This window comes from Podarcis raffonei, chromosome 1 (genome assembly GCF_027172205.1).
Source record: "Podarcis raffonei isolate rPodRaf1 chromosome 1, rPodRaf1.pri, whole genome shotgun sequence".
In the NCBI taxonomy this organism is placed as follows: Eukaryota; Metazoa; Chordata; class Lepidosauria; order Squamata; family Lacertidae; genus Podarcis; species Podarcis raffonei.
In genome coordinates this window covers 80649410-80663406 of record NC_070602.1, presented here as the reverse complement: position 1 = coordinate 80663406, position 13997 = coordinate 80649410, and the positions used below count along the sequence as shown (strand labels likewise).

Genomic DNA, 13997 nt, shown 5'->3' with positions numbered 1-13997 from the left:
TAGAGTCTAACCAAGTATAGATGATAAACCTAATAGATCAAAGTTGGGGAACTGAGAGTTAAATGTCAGTGCCTTCCATATGAGAGGTTAATTACAGTATACAGAAACAGAACAACACTAAATGCATCAATAAGGAAAGGGCAAATGGATGGTAGAAATTGCAGTGGACAAGATAGAGGAAACATGGTGTTGAAGGATGTTGAGAAGGGCAAAGTTTATTAGTCCATGGGGAAGAAAGATGCACAAATGGATCTCTTAAGTAGGGCACAGACACAAGGAACAGTCAGATACGACAAGGAAACATATGACTCTGTGAGATGAAAGGTGAAAGGCCTTATTGACACAAACTAGAAGTCAAAGGGAAGATGTTTAGCAAGCAAAAAAGAAGCATCAATATCAGATATCAATCACTACAACTCCATTTCCAAAAGTCATAATCATAAGCTTCTGTGCAATTCATCCAAGTTTTATTACCATAATTAATCACAGATATGGAATTGCTTCCATCAAATTCCAGGCGCATTCTACCGGGTCAAATCTATTAGTAGTCTATTTTTTAAAAATAAATTACGGGCAAGCAAAAGGATAAAGTGCTTAGCAAAGCTATTTTGATCAACATTAGATCCCCTAGGTTTCCTCAATTGGTAGCCAGTGTTTCTTCTTGTCAACTGAAGTGGGACAACAAACAAAGAGGGAGAAGCTTTCATTATCAAAGTCCTCTCTTACCCCAAGAGGTTACTGAAGAAAAAGGGCAGCCACAGAGGCCTACATGCTTCAGTGAAGCAAACTACAATCAACAATGGAAAGAGGAACAAGAGCATTTTGTCCATTATTCCCATGTATAAAAACACAGAGCAATTTGACTTTCTATAAAAGTTAAACTTGCTGTCTTATTGTTCAACGAACCGTTCCAAGATCCTCTAGCTCACACCTTCCACATACTAATTATTAGTACAACTAATACATCCACTGTTTACCCTCAGAAGGGAGGATAAAGACAAATAAGCCATGATGAAAACACACTGGAGGAAAGGAGCATGCAAATTAGCTAACCTCTATGGGAACGGACACTTGACTGCAGCTGAGGCTAGGTGAGGGAGCTTTTCATTCTCCATTTGCGTTAGCTGGGCTGTGCTTTCTATCTACTGTCTAGTAAATAGTAAAATTTTCTTGATGCCAGGAGAAATCATACATTCATTCATTCCTCTTCTGGAAAACATGCTCTTCTCATCAGAAATGCTGACCTGATTTCTCCATCATGAGTTTTGTGGAAATTATAAAGTGAGCAGAATTCATTTTATTTATGTATTATAGATACTCTAATGTAGTAAAGTAGAAAACAACACACACAGTCATGAGCACACCAACACACGCACAGGACCAGATCCAAGCTGCGGCCAGTAAGCGGCTTACTTGGAACAATGCCAGTATACGTCAGCTAAGTGTCTGGGCCTAGATTTGTATTTTATACTATGGCTTGGACGGACTGCTTAGTCAGTACAGCTGGCCACTGAAGGCTGCCAACAGTCATTGCCTGCTGATACTCAGGAAATGGAACCATCCCACACAGCCGTTCCTTTCCAACTCTTACAGCATCAAACCATACATGCCATCAATATAATGCTTACGGAAGTATGTCTCTCAAGAGGATGCACCCAAGTTTTCATCTTGGGCTTCAGTAGCTAGCAAAAATCAATTCATCAGGCTGCTATCAAAAAGAATACTGTCTGGGAACGGGGACTAGTATCCTGGCCAAGAAGGGCCCTGAGGGGGCAGGGGCGGTGGTGGTGGATACCCAAACGGTGGGCTTGGACCTGTGGGATATGGAGGCTGGGAAGGGATGGGGTAGCTAGGCACTGGAGGCTGGGTAGGATAAGGGCACTGGGGCCTTCCCGCTGGTGGAAAAAATGGAGACTGTGGGTATCCTGGTCCTGTAGATGGAGCCCTAACAGGGGGCTGAGGGTATCCTGGTCCAGAAGGGGGTGCTCTGGAGGGAGACCAAGAGTACCCAGAGGATGCAGATGGGTCTCCTACCTGAGGCTGGGGTAATGAACTGCTAGAAGAGACAGGTGGGTACCCAGGACCCGAAGGTGATCTAGTCGGAAATGGGGGTTGGCTACTTGGCTGAGAGGAGGTGACATGTCCCACCATAGCAGGTGCTCCTGCAAAAGAAGCTGGCTGGAGAGCTCCGTGAGCTGAAGGGCCGGTGGGCATGCAAGGGGTTAGACTGTAAGGTAAAGGATAGGGTAGTCCCCCAGCCAGGCTATTCTGTGGCTGCTGGTTTGCAGGCCCAGAAGGCATTGTGGAAGGATGCTGGTGGTTGAACGCAGAGCTTCTGGCTGGCTCTTGGGAAGACTGAGACTTCCTCAACACTTCCTGAAGCTTCTCCACTTTCACCCGCCGTAGATGGGACAACTTCCTCATGGAGGAAAACTGCTCCAGGAATGTCTCCAGAGGCACTTCGCCCTCCAGGAACTTTTCAGCCATCATCTGCAATGTAAAAAGACAATTAAACCAGGACTTTCATTTGCAGTAAGGAACAAGGTTCTCTTCTGCGTTCTTCATCACAGCATGCACATTCCATCTCCCAATGACTATTCACAGTGAAAAAGACTGGGCAGGGGGTGGGGGTGGCGAGAGAAACTGGATACTCTCAGGCAACTTGTCCATTGCTCTAGAACAACAGTGACCAGGTTCCCACAAGTCCACATATGAAATAGTGCCCCTCAAGTGCATTTGCAGCCCTCAGTACCTTGGCACAGTTTTGCATCTAGTCTACCATCCTGGGAAGCAAGAAGGTAAAATACAGAGAGAGAGCCAAACACAAGGGCAGGCCAGAACCTAAGCCACAGTCAGGTTCCTTGGCTCTTTTGCCACAGCACTGGAGTCCCATAAACTCTTGACGCTTGCGTGGTTTATGGGGCCCATGCTGCTGTCTTGCCACCCACTCTAGCAAATAAAACAAGCTCAGTAAAACAAAACACATGAACTACATTATGAGACGGTTCTCATGCTGGCTTGAATTTAGGATGTGAGAAAGGAGAGGTGACACAGTCCTGGCCGACAGTCTGGGTGTATGAGGGTCAGCCTGGAGAGAGGTGAGCTCAGAATAGATCACCAGTATTAACAAACAGTATCAGACATGAGTCTTGTTTCCTCTTGAGTTTAAATCATAGGCTAACCTCAGATTCTTCTTCAATTTTCTGCCCTTCTACCTCCAGAAGATTTAACAGGGTGCCAGGCTGCATCGCTGCTGAGAATTTTTCTGGTGGGATGGGGAAAGAATAAAGAAGGGTGATTAAAAATGCCATGCAAAACAAGCACGTCTCCTTCCCTCCATCTCAGTGACAATGTCGGTTCCTGACTCTGCACATGCAGATATATGTGAAGAGTGCCACCTCTGAAGGCACAGCTCCCATTGCTTTCAGAGCTGCCACCACACAACTATCCAGCCACAACTGAGAGAGGAAGGTTGGGGAGATCAAGAAGAACAGAGGTCTCTGTTGCCTATATACAAGCACATCGCTTTCTATGGTTATCCATAGCATTGAAACTATGGTGCACCATCAGTCTGTTCAGGCAGCTAGAAGGCTCAGAAAAGAGGGAACCAAAATATTTTCTCATAATTGACCCTCCCTCCTTGATGACCATCCACATTTGCAATGGGAGAGGTGTCAAGAAACAGGAGCTATTTCCAGATCAGGAGTGGCTAACCCTAGGGTTCGCCTGCATACATCCCAACGCAGAAGAGGAATCACAATAAGTAAATCTGGTTCGGGGGGGAAGCCTACTGATTCCCCACCCGAGGCTGAGGAGATCTGAAACGTTACCCAGTTTTGCCTTTTGCTCCTGGCATTGCTCGACCAGCTTCTGCAGTTCTTGATATTTGTCTGAGAGGTTTGCACGTCCTGTTTCGAGGGGTTCCTGAAACTTCAGGTTCCGCTCTGCCAGACTGCGATTTGTGGCCAAAGCCATCTCCCTTTCCAACTGGACATCCTGAACCTGATAAAGACAGGCCATTGTTAGGGAAAGGTGGCTCCCCTTAAGTCCCGCCCCCATTCCAGTCCAATCCTTCTGATGCATTCTAATGTATTCTAACCTCATTAGACTCCAGTGCCAAGCGTTCAATCTCCTCTGGATTGTCCTGCAGCTCCTTCAGCTCATCCACAGTCTTGTCTCTGAATGCCATCATCATTTAGGAGGCTCATTAATACCTCTGCGTCAAAAGAGAAAGCACAAGTGATTAGCAGGTTTTATATCCCATGCTAGGCATTCCAATCCTTTCATGTGTTGGTAATAAAGGTCTTTACCACCCATGTACTGTTACAATATGACTGCAGGGTGACTCTATCATTTTCATGGTTAGTTTATAGAAGCTCTGTTTCCACATAAGGCAAAACCAATGCACAGTGGCACACCACGATCGTACTCATTCCTCCCTCCCTCATTTTGGCAAGTTGGATTTAAGAGTATACCTACCACATGTGAATGTTAGCCCAATAACGCATATTTTTCTTCCAGATTTAGTAGGGAAGTCCCAATGCATGTTGCACTTTCTGCATGCACGTGCCAGTTAAGACATTGTCATTTTGTACATAGTGTGTTCCTTTGCACAATAACCCTGTGTTTAAACTCTGTAATCCATCCTCGTCCTGCTAATCCCCACCCCACTGTTCGAAGTAGCAGGGTCTGCATGGAAATCTGCAACATCTCTGCATCACTTTAGGTGTCAGATACACTCAGGCAGCCCAATAACTGAAAAGTTCTATGTGTGAAAGCATGCAAAATTAGGAAACAGCAAGCATAAGAAACCACCCGATTCAGAAGCATGCTGCCTTACCCAGTATCAAGAAAAACAGAGTGTATGTTGTGTGTGTGTGTGTGTGTGTGTGTGTGTACACTTGAACTATTTGTATATACAATATTATATCATTTGTATCTGAGAAACTCACAATCGTCCTGTAGCTCACTCTCCCTTTGTTTGAATATCTAGTCTAAAAACGGCTCGCCTTTGTTTTGGAACAATGAGGCATTAGGCAAGCTCTCTCTCCATACTTCCTGCTCATTTAGCAACAGTCAGTGCACAATTGTTGGCACAAGGCCTGATTCAGATACTGCTCTTGTCTGCTTAAAAGTATTTATTTGATTCTCTTTACGAATCACTTCTCATAAAATATCTCAAAGTGATTTCACAGTAAAAAGCATCGACAACAAAACCAAGATTGTATCTCAAGACAACTTGCATATCTAAAAACAATTTCACATCCAGCACAGATACAGAGTTGGATGAAGATGTACACTTAAAAGCTGGTCAGAAAAGAAAAGGTCTTCAGAAGGCACCAAAAAGACAATTGTCTTATGTTTAACAGAAGTGAGCTCCAAAGGGCAGCTCTTGCCACACTAAAGGTCCAATTCTTATATTATAAAGAATGGACTTGCCGCTGAGAGCACAGAAGCCAACTGGGTACATAAGGGGTATACAAAAACAATCTCTTCTGAAAATGAGGATTTAAAATCACCCCCTGTTAAGTAAGGCCAAATCAGCAACCAACTCAGGATTGCAATGGAAACAAATTAAGTGGAGGCACAACACCCAATACAAGGGCAGGGGATAAAGCAATTATCATCTCAAATACTTTACACAGAATTACTTCATATTACAGTGGTACCTCGGGTTAAGAACTTAATTCATCCTGGAGGTCCATTCTTAACCTGAAACTGTTCTTAACCTGAGGTAGCACTTTAGCTAATTGGGGCCTCCTGCTGCCGCCGCCTCACAATTTCTGTTCTCATCCTGAAGCAAAGTACTTAACCCAAGGTACTATTTCTGGGTTAGTGGAGTTTGTAACCTGAAGCATCTGTAACCCGAGATACCACTGTATCTTGTTGTTGTTAATTTGATTTATTAGTCACTCAATGCAAAAAACCTCTCTAGGCAGCTGAATTCATCTAAGAGCCCCATAGAAGGAAGCCCCGACACAAGGACTTCTGGCTTTCCTCCACTCTCTGCCCCAGTTGGGAGAACTCCAAAACAGTGTGCAAGGGGAGGATTGTTCCATTTAGTAAATTGCAATGTTTGCGCAGATGGTACAGCTGGATGAGAGTGATGTTGAATTCCACCCAATCAACCTATCGTCACTCCCCACTGCCAAATTAAGAGTGAAATTAATAAATTATTTTAACTCATTCCATGTTTCTTAACAGTTCCTAGCTACCAGTGTCTGTTAATATCAAAGGATCTGGTGGTTCTTTTTCCTTCCTTAGTTAAGTGAGTGAGTCCACCTTACTCTTTGTTTTTTGTTCTGATCAGAGGTGGGAACAACTTTTTCCATTTCCTTTCTTTACTCGATGTTTTCCAAGGGAAAACATAATCTGTGTCTGAGTAATGCTATCTCAGCATCTCTAGCAGTCATGTTGGGGCTTCATCATCTGCTGACTGCCAAGCGGTGCTTTTCTCATCATCTTGTCAGCCAAGATGTATTACAAAGATTACTCAGTCACACTGCCACAGTTTCCCATTGCATGTGCCTATTGTGGCTGATTCTAGGATTAACCAAACTCAGTAGTCCTATGGGTCCAGATTAACACCTGACTTTTCAACAGTTTATCAGATCCTTCAAACATAGTTTCTCCCCCTTGCTGTCCCACCACATCTACTCTCGTTAAAGACAAGGGATGGAATTCAACATCACACTTTGATGCCTGTCAGTGCAAGTACTGCAGCAATGCCCCGCCCATCTGGCTCAGCTGCCCCAGCCACTCTGGGCAGCTTCCAACACATATAAACACACTTTTTAGGATGGAATGGGGGTGAGGCATGATGGCAGTGAGGATGCAGCGGTGCCCACCGGCAGAACCCATCTGGCGCTTCCACCCATGTATCAGCAACAAAACAATACCCCTCTTTTCCCACTGTCACATAATAGTTTGGTCCTTATTTTCCAAATATTCTGTTCAACACAAGGGGTGGCATCCAGTGCTGGGTCCAACAACACAACATACTCCTGTGAGCACAATGAAGCTTCTTCTCCTATCCCCTCCACCTCCCCACATCCCAAATCAGCTTTGGAAAGTTGCGGAGAGCACAGGGGGAGGAGAGAAAATGGATGCCATGCTGCACCAGTTGAATTTCGCCAAGAGCACTGGATACTAAGACTGGATAGTTTTAGCCTTTTCTAAACCAAAATTTGCACACAGCAGGTGGAACAAGCAACAAACTGGCAAGGATCATACGCTGTTACTACCTGGTAGTAGCTCTTCTACCTCTTGTTGAAGCAAAACATTTCACAGGTTTGGCTCTGAGGATCCTGCATCAGTATCTGCAAGAGAATTTAAGTCAACCTTGTTAGCCCACCTGCCTCCAAAACCGAATGAATTAAGCGCTTCTGTGGGAGGGAAAGTGATTTTCGTTTCAAGATTAGTGCCACAATTTGAGCAGCTGGGGGCACTAGACATACTCAATTTTTACATCTACACCCAAGATGCTATTGAGTGTACACCCCCTTGAGCATACACTCGGTAGCAGGTCATTTCCCCCTCTTTGTAATGTACAAAACTGCCTGTAAAATGTGTAATGTGCTCAATGACACATGTGAGCACTCTTATTTAGCAAGTCTCTTAGTGAACTCTGGGGGCCAGCCAGGAAGCATTTGTTAGTTAGCAGACTGGATCAAATAAATACTCCACATCTTTCCAGGGTATCCTTGTACATGTTTATATGGTTTATCCCATGTATGGCAGTTCTTGAAAGGTGTGCACATATGCAGGCAAGATTCAGTTACATCAGCATAATGGAAACTGTGCTTTGCACATGTCTTTGCAGGCCATCCACGTGGGTTGTCACAGCTACAAAGCTGTTCTCTGCAAGTGGCAAAAACAGAGAACATTCCAGTAAGTCCAGAATGTGAATAAGCATTAGCATGAATCCTTGCTGTGCGCCAATATTGGACACAAATACAGTCATACCTCAGGTTTACAGACGCTTCAGGTTGCACGTTTTCGGGTTACGGACGCGCCAAAACCCGGAAGTACCGGAACGGGTTACTTCCGGGTTTTGGTGCTTTGCGCATGTGTAGAAGCGCCAAATCACAACCCACGCGTGCACAGACGCAGCACTGCAGACTGTGAACGTGCCTCCCACACAGATCACATTCACAACCCGAGCGTCCACTGTACAACTATCAGCAAGAAAACCTAAAAAGCACTAACAAAGTTGCCAGAATCATTTCTATGTTGCATTCAGGAGTGGGAAGACAATAGATGGTCAGTTGCCAATGACAGATAAGGCAGCATGAGATTTGCAAGGAAAATACTAGCTACAGAGGAAGCTGATGTTTGTTCACTGGAATGCCAGTAGGAAACATATACCTGGGGGTAAGGTAACTGATAAGCAAAAAGTTCAAAGTAAAAGATAACTGAGTTATTATTATTTATTCAATTTATACACATGCATTTCTGGTACCACCGTTAACTTTCCCCTTCTTTAACCACAACCTCAGAGGCAGCCAAAAGGGGGTGGGGGAAGGGCACACAATCATTCAATCAGATTTGCTACATGAAAATGAGCACCGTCCCCTTCCCTTTTAAGCTGAGCCAGAGATTCACACTAGCATCTGATTTCAGTGCCATGAGTATCCTGCCCCCCAAAGAAGTTACAAAGTGTTGCTGTGATGAGAGGACACATCTTTGAGCATGAAGGAAGCTGCCCCTGGCCAAACCATCCCATAATACCTAAGAGGAAGAGGAGGAGGAGAGTCCCCTCTCAGGGAAGGCGTGGCTCCCAGAAGAGCACAAGACCCAGTTCCCTCTCTTGCCATTTCAGAAGCCAAGCGTCTACCACCCTCCATCGCTCAGATCCACGGGGCGGGGGGTGGGATCCTGCCCACCAGGAGCAGGTGGCGGGGAAGGTGCCGCCCGCACAGAGTACTCCTCTCTCACACCTACACACCCTCCACTCGAATGAAGCGAGAGGACGCAGCTCGACTCTTCTCGCGAGACGGCGCGAGGAAGGGTTAAGTGATAAAACTCCCGTAAGGGTCGCGATTTACCTGCGATGATCCGGAGGGAGGAGGGGGGGGGGAGTGAAAAGCGGAACAGAAGAGGGAATCCCTAGCCGCCGAAGTACTTCCGGCTTCCGGTGGAGATCCGGAAACTATGCGCTCATTCTACTCCGAACCAAGAAGGGAGGGATTAATTCGAAGCTCATTCCCCCCTCCCTAAAGGAGGAGAGGTGGTATGTTCCGCAGGCAGAACCAATGGGAACGGCGTGCGGCACCTCCGCTGCGGCCATTTTGTTGACCGGGGGAAGCCGCGCGGCGGGCTGGGGCGTCGGTCTCGGGGCGAGAGTGGGCGGAGTTTCCTCGCCCTCGCACCTCCCGAGGGATCGAGGAAAGGGCGGGTCATACGTGGCGGGGGTGGGCAGGCAGAGTCGTGACGTGAAGTCTCCTCCCCCCGGCCGCGTGGCAGGGAGTTGCGACGGATATTTCCATACGCTCTCTTGGGGAGGCTCTGTTACCTAAGCTGAAACCTGTTCGGGCATAGCTTTATATTAGTCTTCTATTTGATTTTAAAGCTAGTTTTTAAAGCATGGTGGTGCAGTGGGAGCATCGCGCTGCAGAAATCCATATAGGGTCCCTTCGTACATCATTTAGTTTCTCTCCATGCGGGCACCCATAAAACGCCCTAGGAGGCATCTTGCAATACTGGAAACTCAACAGTCTATTAAATGCAAATCTTCTGCACACCTGTTGGCTTGGTTCATTATTTCTACAACTTAGGTGTGGTCCTCTTGGTTTGGTTTTTAACCGATTCTTCTTTCAGATAACTAGAAATAAACGCTTGCTTTCTTTACATACCATCACTTTATTTCAAGTCGACTGTTCTGCTCAGATGTGGTCCAAGGGGCAGCAGGAGCTGTCCACCTAACAGTCTCCAGTTCCCTTCTGTCAAGACAAGCATCAGCTAAGAAAAGGTGCAGCCAGCCAAGTGCCAGCCCCAGCTCTAAATTAGTACAGCAACCCTGAAGGCGAAAGAAGCCCTAAGCTGAGACAACAGCAATGGACACAAAAGTTGTGTAGAAACTCCCATTTACTCTGCTTCCAGTTAGCTTGGGAAGAACATTTGCCACAAGCCATGTCCATCCTGCTGTTTCTGAGGAAACTGTGTTTTGATGTGTTTCCCTCAAACCAGATTTGATATGAATTTAGAAAAAACAATGACTTGGCTGAGTTATAAACCCATAAACCATGGGAAGTTGTGTCCAACAAATTTCTACTCCAAGTAGATGCACTAAATTTATTGGACGCAAGCTAATAGTGTCAGTTGATTTCAATTTTGTTGGGGTTTTTCTGCACAGCAAAAACTAATTACCTTTAGTTTATATTGCATAAAAGAAAAATTTCTATGACTTTCCAGCACAACAGTATTAAAAACAAGCTGGTACTTGGGACAAGTGTCCAGTTTTTTAAAAAAATTTTAAATCACCAGCAATTAAAATAAGACTTCCCCTAAGAGGCTTTTACACATATATCTACTAGCTTTATAAGATAAAAATACTAATGTGAATGGCTTCTTCCACCATTTGGTATTTCAGCTGTAAAAGACAAATAACAAAATGCTTATTAACCTGCCCAGCTGCTTCTTAATACTTCCTCTAGAGCTATGCCAGTGCTAAGAGACAGGTGAGGTAGGAAAATGCATTATGATAATCCATGTCTACGAAAAATTATATAGTTGTTTAGCTCTTTGACATCTGCCAGGAGGACATTCCACAGGGCAGGTGCGACTACTGAATGCCGCATCAAAAAAAGGTCTGTCGCTGGGAGTCACCCACTTAACCTATGAATTTGAGCACGGCCACTGATGATCTCCATACATGGGCAGGTTTGTGCTAGAGAAGGTCATAGGCATCCTAGGCATCTGAGCATGGTAAGAAAGCAAATAATTGTTTCATGGCAGAACACAGTTCATGCAAACATGTACCCCATATAGAGAATATCTAGGGAGCTGATTTAGGAGATTGATTCAAATTGCATATGATTATGACAGACCCATTTATTTAAACCCAAGTCAGTGAGCACATACAAAGTGGAGAGGGTGGAGCTCGTTTTTCTTCAAAGAAAAGGGGAGCACATGAGTGGGGGGAGCAGAACCCACCCCCTCCCACAGCTTACCTTCCTGCAGTTCCATTTCCCCCAGAAATGGAAGTAAGCCAAGGGAAGTGGCTTGGGGGGCAGGATCTGCTCTGCCAGTACAGCTAGTTCACAAAGTATGTGCAGCAGAATGCTGCAGCCCATCCTGGTCATCTGCTATCAGTCTACCAACCTGATATTGACTAGCATGGGCTATGCAGTCCACATAGCCAACTTTTCAAAGTGTGTATGGAGCTGGTTCTGGGTTTCCTGCCTTTTGCATGGTGCTGGATACAGTATGTGTTTAGCATTGGAAGAGTTAACCCCCTAGATATTCATACCAGTAACAGGATGCCGAATATAGTGTTTCCATGTGGCTCAAATGACCTGCTGTAGTTAGCATTTAGCTGGCAACACTTTCCATTAACCACTGTTAAGATATTGGGACAAACATCCAGGAGCTGTTTGGAAACCACCTTGCACCACCTGTGATAACAAAGCAAGAATGCTAACAGACATTTCTACAGTAGCCAAAATTATTCAAGTCCTTGCCTTGGGTCATGTAAAGCAAAAGATTTAAGGAACTCAAATCCATTTAGTTTATCAAAAACAGAGAAAAGGTTCAGAAGTCACTTGATTATAGCCATATACCTTCAGTGGAAAAATACTGGGTACTAAAAAGTGCTCTCTAATCAAGAGGGAAAGGAGTGGCAATAACCAATGACTAGCTTCCAAATTCCAATAGGAAAGAAAGTGCATGTTTTTTAACCATTGGTGAACACTGCTAATTTAATGGTGGACACTTTATCACTGGCAGTCTTCAAACAAAGCAAGAAAGTTTATTTCCAAGTAATACAATTTGACGAAACTCAATGTGGTATTCATTTACTTATCTTACTGGGGAAATCAAATTAAAGCATTCCCAGTAAAGAATTTAATTTAGACTGAGCTACCTTCAGGGACTCTTTCATTCTATGATTCTGGAGTCTGGCCAGGAGAGGAACCGGAATAACTGCTGAAGATTACCTTAGTAGTTCTGGCAAGTATCTCCTTGGTTAGGTGGCAGGTGATGTGCTGCTATCAAAACTGAATAGAGTGGCTAATTTATCTCAACAGCTGCCCTATTTTGCTGCGTTTGTGCGTTTCCTCACATTCAGAAGCCAGACAAGTCTTAGTTCATCAGTGATGGGATACATTCTCCACAGCACCTGAAGGCAGCAGGGAGGTGTGAGGCAAGTTGAATGCATACACAGCCACAGTATGTCTTCAAACACCTTGCTACCATTCCTTGCCCACCAACACCTGCTGCCTGAGGCATGTGCCTCCTTCTGCCTAATGGAATAATGGCTCTAGCATACCTGAAAGAGGGGTGATATCTCTACCCCTCCCCATATGAGGATGTTTCTGTGAACCAAGGGATGCGGGTGGCGCTGTGGTCTAAACCACAGAGCCTAGGGCTTGCCAAGCTCCCGTTGTTCGGTCCCAACTCCTGCCCACCTAGCAGTTTGAAAGCACGTCAAAGTGCAAGTAGATAGATAGGTACCGCTCTGGCGGGAAGGTAAACGGTGTTTCCGTGTGCTGCTCTGGTTCGCCAGAAGCGGCTTAGTCATGCTGGCTACATGACCCAGAAGCTGTCTGCAGACAAATGCCGGCTCCAACAGCATATAGAGCGAAATGAGCGCACAACCCCAGAGTTGTCCGCGACTGGACCTAACGGTCAAGGGGTACTTTTACCTTTACCTGTGAACAAAAACTAAAGGAGACTGCAATTTGTGTTTGGAGTCAGACAGAGTCAGAGGTCTCTGGAAATCATTTTGGATTCCTGGCTGTCTCTTAAGAGATATGATGTGGGAGAAGTAGATTTTAGCTGGCTTAGCCTCCACCTATGCTCAGTTTAGTTCTCGAAGTTACCAACATGAGTTTGACCAAACTGCGGGAGGCAGTGGAAGACAGGAGTGCCTGGCGTGCTCCAGTCCATGGGGTCACGAAGATTCAGACACGACTAAACAACTAAACAACAACAACAATGCTCAATTTAAATATTTGTAAATAAATGCAAACAAGTATACAAAGCCATAATATATGCCCCCTGCATCATTTCCTTCAAAATGAACCAAACCTGGGTGAGTGGCTGCACCCCTGGAACTTCTCACTGTCCAAAGAACTGGAGTGTACCTAACACTAAGGTTACCAAAGGGGATCTCACCTCCATCTTCAGGTTGGCTGGTAGGCTTTCCTGCTCTGTTTTATTCAGTAAAGAGGTGTAAGCTGCAATCTACTGTGCTGAGGTTATGAGTGAGATGGGTCTCTCTTCTCCCCAGCTATCAACACTGCAGAGAATAGGAAATGCACTTATTTCCCCAGTTCAGTTTATGAAGCAACACACAAATAAATTGACCAGATCAAAATCCTACTAATTTGCCCTTGTATGTGGGTAGAGCTTATTATATTTCTCTTTTCCCTGCTCCTGTTTCCTTGCTCACATCCTCTGGTTCAGAAGTTGACTGTCACTGTGCTCTTGTTTATACTTTATGCACAATAATGCAAATGCCCTGGATGAGCTACCATGAGAAGTATAATAGAAAATGTAAAAGAAGCCTCTTTACAAGCAAGTGCAGTTGCTACTCACAGATTGTGCTCACTCAGTTGTGCAGTACCTGTTAGAATGGAAGAATTTGGGAGGGATAAAGCATGACCAAACCAGGCCATGCAAACCAAGGGACTATGAGAGCAAGCAAACATTGAGGATGCCCTGAGAAGTGGGAGATTACAGCTGTCCAACAATAAACATGTAAACAATGTGGCACCTTTTCCATCCGTCATATACACATTTTAATATAAGACCTTGTTGGGCAAGTTAGCATTGTC

At 45.0% G+C, this 13997-nt stretch overlaps 1 protein-coding gene across 1 annotated transcript; it reads right to left on the bottom strand.

The window, feature by feature from the left end:
• Window positions 1-189: 189 nt before the first annotated feature.
• Window positions 190-9270, bottom strand: VPS37C (VPS37C subunit of ESCRT-I). Its single transcript, XM_053397259.1, has 6 exons — window positions 9048-9270; window positions 7245-7319; window positions 4100-4216; window positions 3831-4002; window positions 3183-3265; window positions 190-2490 (listed from the first exon to the last, which is right to left on the bottom strand). The coding sequence occupies exons 3-6, from the start codon at window positions 4193-4195 to the stop codon at window positions 1741-1743; spliced, it is 1101 nt and encodes a 366-aa protein (XP_053253234.1). The 5' UTR covers window positions 4196-4216; window positions 7245-7319; window positions 9048-9270; the 3' UTR covers window positions 190-1740.
• Window positions 9271-13997: the final 4727 nt, after the last annotated feature.

Bases quoted from the DNA above. Each gene is read 5' to 3' on its own strand.
- VPS37C (XM_053397259.1), bottom strand. From the start codon at position 4,195: ATGATGATGGCATTCAGAGACAAGACTGTGGATGAGCTGAAGGAGCTG. The intron at 4,003-4,099 runs GTTAGAATACAT...TGTCTTTATCAG, and splicing joins TGGCACTGGAGTCTAATGAG to GTTCAGGATGTCCAGTTGGA. The intron at 2,491-3,182 runs GTTAGCCTATGA...TTTACATTGCAG, and splicing joins AAATTGAAGAAGAATCTGAG to ATGATGGCTGAAAAGTTCCT.